The 19,652-nt window shown below is 39.7% G+C and overlaps 1 protein-coding gene across 1 annotated transcript; it reads right to left on the bottom strand.

Moving 5' to 3' along the window:
• Positions 1-314: 314 nt before the first annotated feature.
• rexo1 (REX1, RNA exonuclease 1 homolog) lies at positions 315-16,897 on the bottom strand. The gene is made up of 16 exons (XM_083940440.1): positions 16,603-16,897; positions 13,242-15,421; positions 13,025-13,126; positions 10,794-11,004; positions 9,947-10,095; positions 9,638-9,775; positions 9,294-9,417; positions 7,570-7,695; positions 6,249-6,389; positions 6,048-6,161; positions 5,175-5,248; positions 4,547-4,657; positions 4,057-4,172; positions 3,795-3,933; positions 3,440-3,560; positions 315-1,306 (listed from the first exon to the last, which is right to left on the bottom strand). The coding sequence occupies exons 1-16, from the start codon at positions 16,790-16,792 to the stop codon at positions 1,218-1,220; spliced, it is 4,125 nt and encodes a 1,374-aa protein (XP_083796566.1). The 5' UTR covers positions 16,793-16,897; the 3' UTR covers positions 315-1,217.
• Between the last annotated feature and the right edge of the window lie 2,755 nt (positions 16,898-19,652).

A 19,652-nucleotide genomic window follows, 5' to 3' on the forward strand; every position in this document is an offset into this window, starting at 1 on the left:
ATAACCAGTAACTATAGCTGTCAGATAAATGCAGTGCAGTAAAAAGTATGTTTCTGAGATGTAGTTGAGGAATGGAAAATACAAATATTTAGTACAAATATTTTAAACCTCTACAGAACTTGAGAAAATATAATTACTGTCGGGATGTAAAGACAGAGCAACATCTTCGTTTTACTAATACCTTTTAATAGAAAAAGATAAACAACCAAAAATGAACAAATACAAAAGGAAACGAAGCATATTTACAGCACTCGAGTATTTTTTCCATCATTTTCAACATAAAACAGCACAGGTTAGCTGCTGCTCACTAAATGATATTTGTCTGTAGTTAATAACCTAATTCAACAATACTGAACCTAATTGTGTCTTTATGGAAGAATAAACATGTCATACCTGCTATCACAATGAGTCCTGTGGTTTTATCTCATGCAGTACACATGACACAGAAACACTGGTGACACAATATCACTATTTTGTCTGTGCTATAAAATACAGTGATATATATTACATCAACCAAATAGGTAGAAAGCAGAGACTTTACATGTCTGCTGAGGGTCTGTTATATGATCAAGTATAATAGGATTAGTCAGGTTTGAGAGCCAACCAACAAAAAACAAACCGGTAAACAGAGCATTGGTGACAAGAAAACGAGGCGCAGAGTGAAAAACACAAGTGCATTAACACAGCAATGTTCGACTGAGACAAGTGTAACTAAGAACAGGTAGCGTGTCATTAACTAGAAGTGAATGCTTTTATAACACAGATGAGGTACTCAGACTTGGGCCCTATACAACAAGAGCATTTCTATAGTGCAATTAAGGCTGAAGACACAGCCTGGCATGAATATCATATTAATCACCATCATTCAGCGGACAATGCCCCGACATTTTAAGTAGTTCTTCTACAGAAAGGGTTTCAGTCTTAAAGTGTGTGAGGCCTAAAAAGAGACGCTGCTTAAAATAAAGAGAAATACATTTTAACTAACAATATTTAGAACTGAAATACCAATAGGCAAATGAAAACGCTGTTAATGTGGGCTCCTATTGCTTTGAAGGGACTGGCAGTTGTCTCTTATTCAGTACAGCGGGGACCCCCCCCTCGGCACTCTGACCTGAACTCTGAGAGCAGGTGCGGGCCTCCTAATCTTCTCTGTCTCCCTGACACCAACAAGAAGGCAGGAAGTAGAACTGAGGAAAGTGGAGCGGAGGGGTCAGAGGTCATCTTTTGACCTTTGCGTCCTCCTTGATCTTCCAGAACATCAGCTCCATGCAGGCGGACGCGTCTTCACTCGAGTCGTGGCCCTCCACTGGAAACACAGGAACAACACTATTATTTTTGTACCCAAGCTGGTCGACTTAGCGGGTAAGAAAGTTAGCAACGGGTAGAGCTGGCAGAACATTCAAAATCAGGAGAGATTCAGGATTCGGAGGGGAAAAACAGCCAAGTAAAAATAAAAAGACAATGTTACTAAAAAAAACTGTCAAACAAGCTAGATAGAAATAAATCTATAAAAGTATCAGGCGGCAAAGTGTCAAACAAACACCAACGTCCTGTCACATCCGGGCACGAGCAATAACAAACCCATACTGCAGTGCTGAACATGTAAAAAGCAACAAGCTACAGTAGCATGACAGTTTGCATTAAATACAGATTAAGGCTAAACTTCTAGTCATCTGGGAGCAGCATACAACATGAATGAATAAATAAAAACAAATGTGTTGATGTTGAGGTCTTAAAATTATAACAGGACCACATCCTGCTTGCAGCTCTGTGGAGCTGTAGTTACGCACAGTGGTGCTTTGAGCTTAATGCTAACATCGGCATGATAATGTTAAGCAGGTATAATTAATCACAGTAGTTTAGTACGTTAGCATACTCACATTCACTAATGAGCAGAGCCCAACTGATTGTATGCCCCGATATGAAAACTGTTTTACAGAACATGCAAGAAATGAAGCTTAGGGTGAATTAGATATTGTGTCATTACACAATTCTTTATTTACACATTCAGCAATTGAATTGACACTGAACATGTTTCAGTCTGAAGCGGTGGAGCGACCAATGAAAAAACAGATGTTGTAGCCACCTACTGGCACTGTGAAGGTTAAATAATACGCAGTGGGAGAGATGAGGAAGGAACACTGTTTACTTTCCCAAAGACTGCTGCTGCTTTATGAGTTCTGTGACTCTGAACTGGTTCTTCATTGGTCCTAAACGGACCTTAATATCTCAGGAACACATCATAAGTAGTGACGGAGATGCAAGGCTTTCTAAAGCTTTGAGGCATTTCAGCAAACTGGGCTAAAATGAGTTTGAACACTTTTGACACATGAGCGACATCTGCTGGTGACAAGGACGCAGCATTTTATTGGACTGCATTAATATCATCAGCAGATATAAGAGACACTCAAGTACACTTCATACTTATACGACATTTTATACTAAATATTGTACTTTTAACTACATTTATTTCAAAGTTTTTGTTGCGAGATACTTTGAGGATTCATATTATCAAAACAAATATAACCAATAAATACATTATGATGTAATATTATCGATACTTCTAACTTGTAATTTAAGTCTATTTCTATGCTTTTTATATTTTTGATCATTTGTTTAGGTGAAATTTAAAATGCTGGATGTGTAACAGTTCACCTAACTGGACCTATTCTTTAGACTCTTTAGAATTTACTACATCACTATTATTGACCTGTGAGGATCCTACTGTTGTTGTTGTTGTGTTGTATTTCATATTGCTATTAACTTTAACAGCTTGCCATGCCTTTATCACACCTACAGCTCCCACTGTCGCCCCAGTCATATCTGAATTTCCTCTCCTGGGGTTTCTTCAGTATGTTTTCTTGATTTTTTATTGGTGCTGGGCTCCGTCGGTGAACTGCAGCTTCTTTTTGCACTACACAAAATATAATTTACTGTAATCATTCAAAAATATGATTTACTTGGCAGGTGTGGATCTGCGGACTTTGATTTGATGAAATGTGCTCATTAAAGATTGACTGATGCTGATCAATCAGTTAATACTTAGTTTTTTTGCAGGGAATTTGACACAAGTTAGTTACAAATGGAGATTATGTGATTATGCTGCTCTCAGACTAGTTTGTGTAACTGGGGCCATGTTTATGTGACGGGGGGATTATGTAAGATGTGTGTAATGGGGATAAAAACAATATTTCTACACGGTATTGGGACTTAAATGATTTCTCAGTTGGCTTGGTTTTCCCAGTTTACTTATTTAAATCTGACAAATTTCCCAAGTCATGAAGTGGGCATTAATAACGTAGTATTGTGAAATAGCACATATTAGATGTTTGCAGCTGGCAAACTAATATGTAAACACAAAAATAATGGATAATAATATATTAGAAAGCTTGTAAAAAGCAACAATACAACTGCTGCAAGCTCTGTGTGATTTTCCCACCGTTGTCCTGGATGATGCGTTTGAGGTGGTCTGCCATCAGGTTCCTCAAGGCACGTTTGTAGGGCAAGCCGAGGCGGTGAGGGAACACAATGGCCGTGTCTACGACTGAACTGTGGATTAGCTGGAGGCGAGAGACAGAAAGAGAGGGACTGAGTGCGTTACATCAAGAGTTTTCTTTTATTTCAGCCCTGACTCAACTGTACAAACATTAAACACACGATTCTCCCTTTAAATATGTATGTACAATCATCTTCTAGAGTTAGCTTTTCATTGGAGCTGAATTTGTAAAACATTTTTGGACTCTACGAGAGAAAAACACCTGTACCGAGTTTCAGTTTTCAGTCAATAAAAGTACCTTCAATGCGAGCAGGTCGCTCTCCAGACTGTGTCCTATGAGGATAGATTCAGCACTGAACATACTGAGCAGCACAGCCTGAACATCTCTCAGAGTGATGGTGGCGCTCTCCAAGTCCTCCTCCGTCACACCTGAAAATCTGTGAATTGCATACAAGATATTTATATATACCACCTTTAAAAAACTGAATGTTTCAAATACATATCAATATACGCTGAATTCAATAGCACATGCAGTGTTGAATTGCGGGAGACGAACTCACCGCGTGTTGTAATCGACCACTTTGCTTTCAGGTTTGACAAATGTATCGTAGATAACTTTCAACTCCGAGTCGATGACCGTCACTCTGGTCAGCTCCAGACCCTGCTTTGTGTAACACTGTTTCAGAGGAGAGAAAACAAGTTCATGTGATTCAATCAAAGCTGGGAAAAAATTACTGAGTGACTAAAATAAATCAATTCTAAAAATCAAACACACACACACACACACGGTGGTAGTTTGAGGCCAATTGTGCATTTTACAGTTCAAAAACGTTGGGTTATCATAATTGATATAGTAATTTATCTTTTTCAAAGCTTTATGCTAATATCTATTATTTATGTTCTTCACTATTGCATTCATTTGCTTGATTGTTTATTCCCTCTTAATGTTTATTGCATGCACCAACAATTCCTTGTATTCGAAAATCTACTTGGCAATAAGGCCGATTCTGACTTTGATGAGCGATGGGTAAAAACATCTGTCTGACTCACCATCTCACAGTCCAAAGCAAACACTCCTGCATTGCCATCTGGCGGTAGAGCTTTACTGAACGTTGTGACGTAGCCATCGAATGACTCTTTACGCCCGTCCTGAACATGTTGCTGTGGGAACATGAAGTGGTTTTTTTTTTTTAAAACATGCAGAAAATGTATTCAAAACAAGCAAGAGGGCAGTTTTATCATAGGTATCTTGGAAGTGCTTGATATAGAGTCATCTTGAGTAAAAACACACAGTTAAGCACTGAAAGTCACACAAACACTGGGTTCTGTTGAAATAAATGTTGTAAAATGTGAAAGAAAAACACATGCGTTGAAGTGGAAAGACCAAAACAAACTTTAGATTTTTGAATAATGATTTTTGATGAATTAACTGACAGTTTTAAAAACAACATCACTAAACTGGTCTTAACTGTAAGGCTATGGTACTGTATGTACCGGAAAGGTATTTTAAAAGGCGAAATTGTTTTATTGTCTTTCTCTATTAGAGAGCCTTACCACACATGACATTACATTGTTCAATTTAGTTTTTTTTTTCACTAAGCCATGACAGCCCATACATTTAACTTCTTAACATTCAAAGAAGGTAAACTAAAAGCTGATGGCTTGAAAAGGATGATACCTTGGAAACTTGGCAACCTGGAGCGCCGACAGCCGCGGCACAGCAGCTGTAGTTGGTCTCCCAGCCTCCAGCGACTGACAGCAAAGACAGAAAAATACACGTCGAACAGACAAAGGTAAATAAAATATTGAGAAAAGATAAACTAGAATCACCGCCTTGCGCTTGTATGTCTCTGCCAACCAGTCAGGTTTAGATCCATGTCTGTTCAGACTCATAATATATGTAGTGAAGACTTTGAATTAATTTAATTAGAGGTGTTAATTGTATTTTTTGTCAAAATGGAAGTTATTGCTATATTGATTACAGTGGATCATTTCCAGTGAGGAACATGCTGACTTCACTTTGAGACTTTGAGACAATGTTTTACAGAGGAGGACAGAGAACTGACAGAGAGCTTCATCACATGGTGATTGAGCTTCAGAAAATCGCCTGAAGCTCAATAACAACAAAACCAACGAGCTTACGGTGGACTCCCAGAGGAACAGGACAGAACACAAAGTTGTTGCAATGACAGTAGACAATGCTTCAAATATGATTGTTGCTGCAAAAAAGCGACAATTTTCACACCCATGCAGCATATTTGACATTTTTGTGAAATGAGTTATGACTCAAAACTGTGTTTTGTGAGGTCACAGTGCCCTTCGAGCTTTGACCTCCAAAATCCAATCAGTTTATTTTTAAGTAAAAGTCGACATTTAAGCCAAATTAAAAGAAATTCCCTCAAGACATTCGAGATATCGCATTCTCGAGAACGGGACAGACAACCTGGAAACATATGCACTGCAGTGACTATCGCGGAGGCAGAAAAAGAAAATGTGTATTCATAATACTGATCTTTATTACCGATTTACACTAAATATGTGACAAACTTACCTTTATGTCTGCGCAATCGCCCCCAGTGAAAGCTACACTCCTCTTTCCGTATGCAGCTGCCGTTGACATTGATCCTATACTCCGCTCCGCATCGACAGCATATCTTGTTGAATGCTGGAAACACACGTATGTTATTATAATTCAGTATTGGTCATTAGAGATGGGTAAGAGAAAGCTGTGGGGTCATGTGCTGTTACTCACGGTCTGTGTTAGCCTTTTTCTCCGGGAGGTTGTACATGATGGCTTTGCCGGAAGCCTCTGGGTTCGTTCTGGGATATCCGTGCTCCTGGAGCTGCTCTTCCGTCATCAGGTACGCGCTCAGCTTCCTGTACAGTGTAGCTCCTACAGTGAGACACCGCACAAAGTTAACCTCATGTTGTCTTTGTAGAGAGACCCACACCGACACACAATTAGAAGGAACAGAAAAAATACCAATGCATCATATTTATATGTTGTTCTCATATGTTGCAAGGAACTTTCAACACAACCTGATAAATGTGGGCATTGATCATTTCGCTTAAGCGTTACAGACTGGTTTCTAAAACCACCAAATCACCCTGCTGCTCTTCCCCTGCAGCATGGCACACTACTATAAAGTATAAACTACAATACTCTCAGCGAAATACTACAGCTAATGATTACTTTCATAATTTCATTTATCTATAAATACTTATTAAATAACTGAGGAAAATAAAAAAATAATAAAACTAACTGACTTTATTCTATAGCTTGTCAAAAGCCACTTAAAAGTTATTATACGGTTTGACTCATAATTGATTAATCTGTTCATTTCTTTTTCTCTATTACTCAGTTTTGACGTCTATAATATAGTTCTTTTAAAAATGTGAAAAATGGTCCTCAAAACTTTCTGAAAGCGAAAGTGACATCTTCAAATTCCTTTTATTGTCTGACCAACAGTCAAAAAACATAAGATAATCAGTTTATTATAATCTCAGGTGAGAAAAAAACAACAAATCCTCGCACAGATGACGCATTTGTGCTCCAAAAATTAAACAAAAGTTGCTTTGGCATCTTCAGTTGATCAACTAGTCCTTTCAGCTCTAGTTTTCAATTAATAGTGACATTAGAATGTAAAATGAGAAAGCTGTGCGTTGGCATCTTAAACTTGATAAATAACTTTGTCGATTGATTTCCTGTCAATCACACTGATCAACGGTTCTTTCAGCATGACTTCATTCCTGTCAACATATTCCCTCTGACGTAAAGTCTCTTTGCAGCAAGTCTGCTGTGAACAGGACCTGAAGGGTATCCCATGGTTATCTGAACAGTTTCAACGTTACGGGTAACTGTCTCGACACGTCCATTTTGATTTTATCATAGGAATAACCTTCATGTTCATGTTGTCAGGGATGTGATCAGATGACTGATGATAAACACGAGAGGAAAAAGTGAAGGACATGAATAAACATGTTTCAGAAATATGTTCATAACAGTTCTAGAGAAAGAGAACTGAAAACATGACTCTTCTCGTAATGTTGACTAAGAAATTAAAAAAACGTACCGATGAGTTTCTCTTCCTGCTGTTTACCCATCCTGTTGACAGTGAAGCTGGTTGTAGCGGCAAGGCGACCTCCAAGAACTTCTTCGTGGGAATGAGCCCTCCTTTTGGCAACTAACCCCGGGTCTTCTGCAGAGTAACACACACAAGCGCTTGGATCTATTTTTCCCGCTAATATAGTGCTGTGAAAAAGTATGTGAACAGCGTCACATTTTCCAAACTTTGTTGCATTACAAACTCACTTTAAAATAGCAAAAAAATCCATCTTATTCCTCATCAATTTAAACACATCACACACAATATTCCTTTAAGGGCTGATTTTCCTTTTGAACTCTATGTAAGGATTAGTCATTAGTCAGGAGAAGAAACCTGTAAAGTGATGGTTTGAGGCTCATTTGATGCATCACACCCATGACGCCTTACTGCTGTTTATCCAACCACCTGCTCCGTACGTGTCATTTACATCTGAATCTAGTCCCGCCCTCAATTCTCATAGAGATCCATTCAAATGCCGAGAGGTTTTTATCATCTCTTGTAAGGGTCCCTGAAAATCAGAGTCTTATATAGGTTATAATATATAATATAAAGCAGATATAAAGAGTCTGGTGATGTTGATGGTGTGTAAAGGCTTATATAGGTTATAATATATAATATAAAGCAGATATAAAGAGTCTGGTGATGTTGATGGTGTGTATAGGCTTATATAGGTTATAATATATAATATAAAGCAGATATAAAGAGTCTGGTGATGTTGATGGTGTGTGTAGGCTTATATAGGTTATAATATATAATATAAAGCAGATATAAAGAGTCTGGTGATGCTGATGGTGTGTATAGGCTTATATAGGTTATAATATATAATATAAAGCAGATATAAAGAGTCTGGTGATGCTGATGGTGTGTATAGGCTTATATAGGTTATAATATATAATATAAAGCAGATATAAAGAGTCTGGTGATGTTGATGGTGTGTATAGGCTTATATAGGTTATAATATATAATATAAAGCAGATATAAAGAGTCTGGTGATGTTGATCGTGTGTAAAGGCTCATATAGGTTATAATATATAATATAAAGCAGATATAAAGAGTCTGGTGATGTTGATGGTGTGTATAGGCTTATATAGGTTATAATATATAATATAAAGCAGATATAAAGAGTCTGGTGATGTTGATCGTGTGTAAAGGCTCATATAGGTTATAATATATAATATAAAGCAGATATAAAGAGTCTGGTGATGTTGATCGTGTGTAAAGGCTCATATAGGTTATAATATATAGATTATATTATACACAAAATATTCCAGGCTGGAATCACTTCCAAAGGTGCTTCAACAGCGTACTGAGTAAAGGGTTCATAAACTTGTGCACGATATTTGAGTTTTTAATAAATTTGCTAAAATTTCTAAAAATCCTTTTTGCTTTGTCATTATGATGTATTATGTGTAGATTGATGAGGAATACGATGGATTTTGCCTATTTTAAATCAAGTCTACAATGCAACAAAGTTTGGAAAAAAGGGTTCACAGACCCTTTCTTACCACTGTATGTGCACATGTGAGGACATAAACTGATGTGATATTGTGCAGTGTGTTACAATTATCACGATATACTGTATTTGGCACATTTGACGCAATCCCTAGCTTTGTACGTAGCGTTTTCTTCATGTATGTAACTAACTAAGAGTAAATACTGTGTGTGTGATACTGCAGATGGAGGTGGCGTACTGGTGACAGGCGATGGACAGGAGCTGCTCTTGCTGCGGAGCTTCTTCAGAGCGTTGACAGCTACATTGAGGTAGATGTTCTTAGTGCTGCTGCGATCATACACCAGCTTCTCCTCGTCAAGGGCCTGAAACATTCAAACCTCTGTCAAAAACAGTCAAAAACGCAACCTGTTCAACTGACGCTCTCATTTAATCTTCTCTGCATTCAAGACAAGGTGTGGTTAGAGTTCTCTCCACGAAGCACATAACTATTCATGGTTTATAAGCTAGGCTACATATGATGTAACAGATAGTAAAGCGTCTAGCTCTGGGTGTGATGAGTAAAAACTGAGGGGCTAATCATACCATCTGGAAGGCAACGTCATTTGATGGGCAAAATTTGACACATTCATCTATGAAGGTGTTGAGGTAGCGCTGGCGGATGTTGTTGGGAACTTTGGCCCCAAACTCAATGGGGATGATGGGGCGCTTCATTGAACTACTCTGAAGAAGTTAACAGAAAAGAGAACACTGACAGTGAATCACATCCAACAGATTAAACAAACATTTATCTTCTCTTATCTTGGCAAACTCTCAAGGGTATGTGCACACAAAAATTATTCAGAAAAACACACAAAACAACCAGCAGCATTATATTTTGTGGCGTGTGGATACCTTCATGGTGGGTGTGTGTGCCACCCTCTTCTGCGTGGCAGTGGACATGGTCTTAGGCAAGATGCCGGCGGTGGTTTGGGCCTTGACAGTCTGATGGGTCTGGCTGGGGGATAACACTCGACTGGTAGCTGGTTTATAATCTGCAGGAGCTGGTCAGACACACATGTGACTTTCTAGTTAAACAGAGGAAAAATAGTGCCATTTCTACACATCACAGGGATGGAGACCATTACATCTAACCTAAGGTTATCACTTTATCACATTAAGGGTCAGGGGAAAGCACTGATATCAAACACAGGGTTCCCACACCTTTACCCAAGCCCTTTTCCAGCATTTCCAGGTGCATTTTGATGCTTTTCTAGCACCTCACAGCTGTGGCAAACTACATATTTGTATGCAGTACAACACTCAGTATTCAGTATACTTATTATTGCACCTGTTTATCACATTAAATTAGATGTAATTGTCCTTTAAACAACCAACATGATGTTTTGAGATAGCTTTCTAAAGAAGGACGACAAATGAAAGGAAAACTAACTCGAGTAGATCGACAGAAATATAATCATCATCATCTATTTTGATAATCTGTTAATTGTCAAAAGTTATTTTTCATGTAAAAATGTCAGAAATTCTGTTTTCAGTCTCTCAAATGTGCAAATCTTCTTTTTATACCATAACTTCCATGATCCCTTATAACATAAAATATCAAGCAGTTTCAAGCACTTCATTCAAAATCAAAGCACTTTTCAAACCTTGAAAACGCTTTTAGTGTGGTGTTATTAAGGATTTCTACTCTGAAAACAAAAAGCTGAATCCTGCTACTATACAGAATGGTGGAGGCACTCACTTGTTTTGGAGGATGTCGTCTGTGGGCTGGGACGATGTGCTATTCTCTTCCTCTCTTTAGAAAAGCTGGGGCTGGAGCTGTGTGAGGCAGCTTTGACTGAAACGGAAAGCTGAGCCGCTTGCTGTTGTGCCATCTGCATACGGTGGTAGCAGACCTCCTGGGCTGAGGGTCTCTTGTACGGCCGCACCGCGGTCATGGAGTTTGTGTCAGTCTGATAAAAACAGAGGCACATTTTATTTAAAAGCAACCATATTGTTCCTAATACAGAAAGCATGATGCTGAAAAGACAAAGATATGGTCATGTTATTCTTTGGCTTCCTGCACTAGAAATGAAGTCTGAAATGAAGCACCTTCAACGTGCCTGTTAAGTACCAAACTGCACCGTAATCTAATGGTACATGCAATAGACATAAACTATCTCCCTGTGGAATATCGGACTCTGGCATGAAAGTGTGAATTCACAACTGCAAATCAGATAATGCAAACAGTTAATGACAAAGCTGCACCTTTAATACGTTTTTTTCATTTGTGTTATTTTTAGGTTAATTGGTTATATGATAATAACAAGAGTAAAGCAGGTCTATATTTATAATACTTATCAGCAAATTAACAGATCAGTTATGAAACAAACAAAATACTGGTTTTCAATCTATAATTTGAATTGGTGAATATACCTCAAAATGACATGGCCTGAAAGACATAAAATAAAAGAACAGGACTTTTAATGAAGCGGCCATTGACAACGTAATAAAAAAAGCTGTGCGTTTCGCCAAAAGCGCCCTTAAGAAATCTGAACAGACAAATGTCTGAGCTGATTTTTAGGAAACAGACAATCACTTACTGACAATCAGACGGCCCATTTAAATAATACAGCCTGTACTGTGTGAGTGGAAATCCCCAACACCATCTGCTGCGCCAACATTTGCATATTGTTCTTTCAGTGTTTACTTCCCTGTTCGCTCTAAAGTAACTGTGCAGGCTTCCTGAAGTACCACCACTACTACCTGCTGAAAAACAAGGTCGCAGCAGCTTATTGTTTAGGTTTGCGGAGTTAATTTCCTTGCTGCTCCCACAACCTCTGCCCCCCCCCCCGGGTTCTTTGCAAAGACAGGAAGTTAGTTTCCAACACAGACATATACAGGATCATTAAGAATTGTACAGGTTTATAATAGAGTCATAAAGTTTGACTTTAAGTTGCAATAACTAAATTTCTTCTTGAGGACTGTCCATGTTACAATACTTGTTTGAAGCACCATTAAACAGTGGTGAAGGCTGCACCCCTCTAAAGTTTACACAGACAATGAAACACTTGGACACAGGACTGACTGAAGCTTATCTTCCATTCACCACTTGTTATAAATCATATGATTAAAGTGTGAGTAAAGTCACAATCATTCATGACCTTTGAGCATACCATATTTGATACACGGGCTGCCACTAACGACTATTTTTCTATCAGTTAATCTATTGAGTATTTTGTCTATTAATCTAAACGATTAATTTTCATAAAGAAAATCAGACTGGCCATGTTAATTTTATTTTATGGCAACAGCAACATGATAAAAACAGAAATAAGCTAAAATAACAAAATGAGGGCTTATGACTTTATGTTGGTGAACCAAACCTAACCCGTTCTGCCACCAAAACTAACTATATTCTTGAATATAAGAATTTAAAGTTTCTTTAAATATTTTAGATCACGAATCACATCAGTTACTTTTCAAATTCCACATGGACCACTCTTCACATCGGCATAAATCAGATCCACAGCACTTGCCGCTGCAGAATGAATATAAGAGAAACACTGATGGGAATGTATTGAAACGTTTTAGAAAAAATAAAAAGTAGTCAACTCAAAATATTTAAGGTGTCATCGATGACGACTAAGCGCGGTAGCCCTATTTGATACCCAGTGGGGAATCAAAGTTGAGTAACTCCATAGTCAACCAGGGCATGTTTGTTTTTCAATGTGATAAGTTGTATTTAGGCGTTTTGGAGTTCAATGTGAAGTTTGTCACACATGCACACGTCTAGTGTAGCATCGATACTATGCTGGGCTTTTAAGGGTAAAACAATTACGGTTTTGTAAACAAACTGTATAAAATGTTCTGACCTGCTGTTTCTGTGATAAAGTTTTCTTACTAGTCTTGTGTGTTCACACAACTTAAACTGGCCTTGTGGGAGCACTGTGGGATGGAGAAACACAGATGAGGTGAAGGTGACAAACTTACACTTCCTGTGGCAACACAATGCGAAACTCTCTTCTTTTGACCGGGAAAGAGAGTGGTTAAAGTGCTCTCTGTGCTTCTCTCCTCCACTGAATCTCTGGAGGGCTGAGAGGGAGCAACACAGTGTGTTTAACTGGCATTTGCAAAATATGACTAATAAAAAATAATAGTATGTGGTAAATGAAAACTAAAATGCAACGGAAAGATGAGAAAGAAATACCTGTTTAGCTTGCCTTCCCTTGTCTTCCGTCTTCACGTCCTTGGATTCATTGAAGATGCGCAAACACTCCTCCATGGGGTCTGAGTCATAGTCCAGTTCATCCTGGAAACTAGAGAAGTCGATTCCAACGTCATCGACCTCGATGTTAACTGGGGGGTCGCCTTCATCGTCAGAAGAAGACGGAGTCAGCTCCGACGCCTTCCTCTTGTTCAGACGTCCCCTCTTTAGAGCATCAGCAGATTTTCTCACCAGCACTTCTTCGGGTTCGTCGTCATCGTCGTCGTCGTCGTCCACCACGATTGTTTCAACCTCCTCTGGGCTCTCATCTCCAAACAGATCAACGTGGCTTAAACTCAGATTTCGTTTGTCCTCACGTCTTTTGCCATTTGAGGAGCTGCGGTTTTGCTTTACCTTATCTTTACTATTCGCAGAACTTCCTTTACTGTTGCTATTACCGCTCCTGACACTAGAACTGCTTTTACTAACTTTCTTTGAATCCTTTTCTCTTTGAATGCTATCAAGTTTACCATTTTTGTGTCGGTGGCCATTATACTTGCTGTGCTCCTTTTCTGATACTTTAAGTTTCTTGCTTTCCCTTGCACCATTTTCTGTATCTTTATCTCGTTTACTTGAGTCCGTTCTTACTTTTTCTGCTGCTTTGATCTTACCGTCACTTCTCTTTTCGTCTCTGCCTTCCCTCTGAACTTTATGAAGTGTCTTAACCGTGTTTTTCCTATCGTCTCTTTTTCCATGACTCTTGTTCTCCTTCTTAGCTGAGTCCTGGTTTGAACTCTTGATTGACCCTTTGTCTTTACTGCTGCTGCTGCTACTACTCTTACTGCCAGTCATTTTGTTAGCTTCCTTTTCAAGTTTATGCACCTTCTCAGGTTTGGTGATTTTTTTGTGAGTTTGACTAACCGCCTTCTTTTCCTCTGAACTGACCTTTCGTTTGATATCATCCTGGACGTCCGAGTCCCCTGTCAAGTCCTCTTTATTCCTCTGTGTCAGTGCATTTGGCATATTTTCAGTTTTCTCTTTCCTCTCCTTCCGCACAGCGTCCCAAAGTGACCCGCTGTTGCCTTTTCTCTGCTGGAGACTGCTCAGTGAGGTGGGTCGATACTCTGTTCCAGAGCTCTCCTCATCAGATTCAGAGAAAGTGTACTTTTTTGAGTCTACACTGTGCTGCCATGGTTTTTTCACAGCTACAATGTACTCCTCGTCTGATATGTCTGATCCTGGTAGTTTGAGTGTCTTCTTTCGCTCCGTCTTAACAGCTTGTGCACTGCGGTCCTTCTTTCTTTTCGCTGCGATTCCTGCCGAATAGTTGGATAGCGGGTCGTACTCCATATCTGTAGATGGTTTTGAATTGTCCACGGTATATTTACACTTAGAGGAGGATGTGCTGTTTGAGTACTTTGGACTGGGGGGAGAAGAGGGGAGTTGGTGTGCGTGTGTCTGAGATGGAGGCTTTCTCAAAGTGGGAACATATTCCATGGAGTTACTATTGCTTCCCTGGTTGTCTGAATCCAAGGTATACTTGCTGCAGCCAGGGGTGGGATTATAACCTTCAGATGTCATCTGATAACTCCCAGGGTCATAAGCCATGTGTGAAGGTGGTGTTTTACTCTTACGGGCATCAGATGAAGGGTCATAGGCCATGTGTGAAGGTGGTGTTTTACTCTTACGGGCATCAGATGAAGGGTCATAAGCCATGTTTGACGGTGGTGTTTTACTCTTACGTGCATCAGATGAAGGGTCATAAGCCATGTTTGAAGGTGGTGTTTTACTCTTACGGGCATCAGATGAAGGGTCATAGGCCATGTTTGACGGTGGTGTTTTACTCTTACGTGCATCAGATGAGGGGTCATAGGACATGTGTGAAGGTGGTGTTTTACCCTTACGGGCATCAGATGAAGGGTCATAGGCCATGTGTGAAGGTGGTGTTTTACTCTTACGGGCATCAGATGGAGACAACTTTGTGCTCTCGCTGGGATCGTACGGTTCATCCCCAATCCGAGAGAGCTTCCTCTTCTCCCTCTCCACCTCGCTGCGAACCTCCTCGATGGCCTTGTTGACCAGCTCCAGCGCACCACTGAGGTCTCCCGAGGCATCTTCCGGCTTTCCATTCTGCTGCTCCTGGGGCCTCACGACTTCTGGGTTGAAGGGATCATAACCTTGTTCTGCATGGATGCAAGATAAACAAACAGTCTCAATATAACTGACCACTAAAATAATAACTCCACTTACTAGCTTTTAACTTGGATGCACTGTTCCGGTCTGCCCAAATACTGACCTTATAAAGCACATTACAACAGTATATTTGTCACTGGAATGAAACAAATGCAGTTTCTGCTTTAAGTTACATTCATATGGTGACAGAGGGCCATTCGATGTTAATCCCTGGAGCATTATATTGTATTGCCTTATTTATCCAAATGGTTTCATGCGGAGAGGGAGCAGTTAAACCGATTTTAAATTTGGGGGAAATAAGAGAATTCATATCAGCAGGCTCTTTGAGTTCAGGTGTTAGAATAAGTAACAGGAGCAAAAAGAAATTGGATGGATGCATCCCTTCTTTCCACCACATCTCATCTCACAATTTTCCTCTGAGGATATTATCAGCTAGAGAGCGTTTAATATATTCTGCACATGAGGACTTAATCTGAAATAAAACACATACAAGACAACCCACCCAACTTTAACAAGCTCAGATGGTCTATAGCTGAATATTATACAGGACTCTCTTGGGATGTGAATATAAGTTAACCTATGAAAAATAAAAGACAACTCTGGGGACCAAAAAATAAATCAATCCAGAAGGACAAGTGAAGTTTCAGTGTTCAAGGGGAACAAAGTCAACAGACCAAAGAATTAGTTTGGTACAAAAAGTGCAATAACTTTTATCTTTTGATGCTGCAGACAAAGGACACTCTACTCTTCACCTGATTTATCAATTACAACTCAACTTCTTTTCTCTTTTAGTCCTAATACACTAGTTTATGTAGGTGTGTACACAACCGGTGCCATATTTTTGTTTTGTTTACGTTGTTGCTACGTTTTATATGCAGCAGATGTCCATAATGCTTTTTAAAAGTTGGTAATACTATGCATCTTTTCTGCTGTTGCTCTGATACTTCCACCTTGTACTGGCTACAGCTAAGTTTACAGTAACCATTGGAGGATACTATATAACTGGTAAGATTGATCAATGGTGGTTGTTTGCACAGTGCAGCAGAGATGCAGTTTGCACCGTTAGTTTCGACACATTTGCAACACTGTGGTCCAGTCCACACACACGTCCTCGCCGCCGAAAGTACAAGTCAAACTCTGAATTTAGTAAAACACAAACAACGCTCAGCACCTTTGTGTGCGGAGTGAAGGTCTCTTTGCTGTTTAACATCTGCTGGAGCTCCGTAGGACGCCCGTCTGTGGCGGCTGTGCCTGAAGTGACAGTACGGTCTGTTACACCCATTCCTGCCGTCTTTGCCTTCGCTGTAGTCCGCGTAAAACGGGCAGTCAATGCCTCGGAAGAAGCCGGTGGATCTGATCATTATCTCCGGGTGTTCCTCTCATACCCACCTGAACACGCTCGTCCGGTTTTCTGCGCACTTTTCGTCTCACTGCGAGAGCCTGAAAAAGCGACGGAACAATAACAACGTCTCTACGGCGCCATGTTGGACTGTTCAGGGAGACGAAATCTCGCGTGGATTCGTGTGTCGCGCTCCTTGACGTCACAGGTAGGAAACCGAGGGTCCCTTCTAAAAATACAATATATAAGAAAACTAAATATACTAAATATTAAAACTTTAATCAGTTTGAGGCCGGATAGCCCAACAGTGTGCCTAATGACGCCCCCCCCCCCCAAAAAAAAAAAAAACCGTTAGGGGGGTGTAAATGATTTAAAAGTGAAAACGTGTTTCTCTATTTTACATTTTATTAAAAATAAGACACTGTTCATTCCTGGCTTTCTGCCAAGCTTATATTTGAGTACAAATACGTGTGTATGCTCTTATTGTTAAACTGTTGAGTCATGGCTCAGCCAGCTTAGTAAAATAGAGACAAGTTTCTCAACATTTTATTTCACAAGAAACCAGTGAGGAGGTGGCGTTAAGTCCCCTGGATTCAAAACATGACAGTTGAAAATTACATCTGCACATTATAGCTGGTGTGGTGCACACTGGAAGCCATCATTAAATGTTATCAAAGTCAAACGGTCAGCTGTAAGGTCCATTCAAAGAAACAGAATCCCTAAACATTTAATGACAACTATTATAAAATGCCTTTTATTTAGAGCAATACAACAAAGACACAGGTGATGAAGCGCCACCCAGCAACCCTGACCTCATGCACAGCACAAGCATTCACATACAGGCGGTGCTGCGGACACCACTGGGAGGGACCGATGCAGACATCATGGATTAATAGCTTTAACTCCAACATGAAGCAGGTGATGCGGCAGCCTGTATGGATCAGAGACATTGGAAAACAACACCTGCCTCAAAGAATACAAAACATCTGATGGACAAATTGACAAGTTCTCTGATGGTGTCGTCAAACTCTTCTCCTGGCTTCAACATTGCTTAAAGACCTTACAAGCCCTGAAATGGAAACTGCAAAAAGCCCAATGGCAAAAGGGTCAGGCCAGAAACAGCTGGCAGAGTATCCAGGCAGAAATGTTTGGGATTGGGCTCAACTGGGGAGAAAGAACTGCAAACAGTGAGGTGGAGGACATTTGTCAACGGCCTGATTCTTTCAAGAGCAGGGGTCTCCAACCCTGCTCCTGGAGAGCCACTGTCCTGCATGTTTTAGATCTATATCCCAACTCTAACACATCTGATCCTTGACAAGCTCAAGCTGCTTAATAACCAGCAGAGCATTAGGTGTGTTGAGCAGAGAGAAACCTCAAACATGGACAGTAGCAGGGATGAGACGATGCTTTAGAGCAGGGGAGGGGATCCCTGCTCCTGGGGAGCCACTGTCCTGCATGTTTTACGTTTCTCCCTGCTCGAACACACCTGAGTCGAATGCTCTGCTCATTAAGCAGCTGATGCTGGTCAAGGGTTTATAATCATTAGACTCAGGTGTGTTAGAGCAGAGCGAAGCTTAAAACATGCAGGACAGCTGCGCTCCAGAAGCAGGGTTTAGAGCATGGGTGTCAAAGTGATCCAGTAAAGGGCAGTGTGGCTGCAGGTTCTCATTCCAACCAATCAAAAACACACCTGGTCCAACAAATCAACTGTGTGAAGACAGTTCAGGTGATTGAGTAAGTCGAGTCAGGTGTGTTCTTGCTTGGTTGTAATGAAAACCTGCAGCCACACGGCCCTTTACTGGATCAGTTTGACACCCCTGATTTAGAGGATCGAGTGCTTGAGTTAGGCAAGTCATTTCTGGGAATATACCATAGCCTTATATGAAGCCAATTAAACAATTCTCAATGTTGAACTTCTTTTAAAATGTGAAGTCACATTTGCATAGACATGTTAGTGATGTTAGTATTTTTAAACACTTAAAAACATTGCTTAGTTCACTTTAAACAATTCACTGAGGGTCAGTGAAATTAAGGTGAAGAAAATTTCTCAGGTTTAAAAAGACAACTTATTTCTGCACTGACCCTGACTTTAGCTTCCCTATTCCTTGCTATGAAAATCACAAATGTCAAGACAAGTAGTTCAAAAAAACAACAACATTTAAACTCTATAAATGTCCCATAATACTTACCTTCTGCTCAGCTCTCAAACTTAAGACTAACACATGCAGGCTTTTTGTGCACTCCACACAGACATGGCATCCAATTAGACCCCAGTCCTCCTCCTCCTCATCATCATCATCATCACCATGACTCTCAGGTGTGCTGGGCAGGTAATCAGAGATTAATGGCTCTGTCAGCAGGTGAAGTTCTCTTTTTTAGCCTCATATTTTGTCATCAGCTACCTATATGTTTGTGTTTTAAAGGAAGACATTTTGACACAAAGGCGTACTGAAGGGTATGCCAAACATTACGATTTTCAACTGTTTTAAATTGCTTAAACTCAAGACATTTATAAGATTATTGCGTTCTTTCTCACTCTACCTTTTTTTTTATAAACCTGATGTTTTATTTGGTGCTTCGGTTCATATGTGTGCATCTGTTCCTTTTCACTGCTTTTATTGCATTTATTACTTTTTGTTTGTTTTTTATAAATGTGACTTTCATGCTGTCTGTTTGTACATTGGTTCCTTTTAATTTTCTACAATCAAACAATACTTTTGCTGTTACAGTTTCGTGTATTGGAAGTAGCTAAGATTGAATACACCCGCATGTTTAGCTGAATGTTTTACTAACTACTTTAAATAACCAGAGAGAGGAAGACATGAAGCATCACTGAGTCTTTTACCTTCTTTTTTTTTACTTACTACACACTGAGCAAAATC

Source organism: Echiichthys vipera, assembly GCF_963691815.1.
Source record: "Echiichthys vipera genome assembly, chromosome: 3".
Classification (NCBI taxonomy): Eukaryota; Metazoa; Chordata; class Actinopteri; order Perciformes; family Trachinidae; genus Echiichthys; species Echiichthys vipera.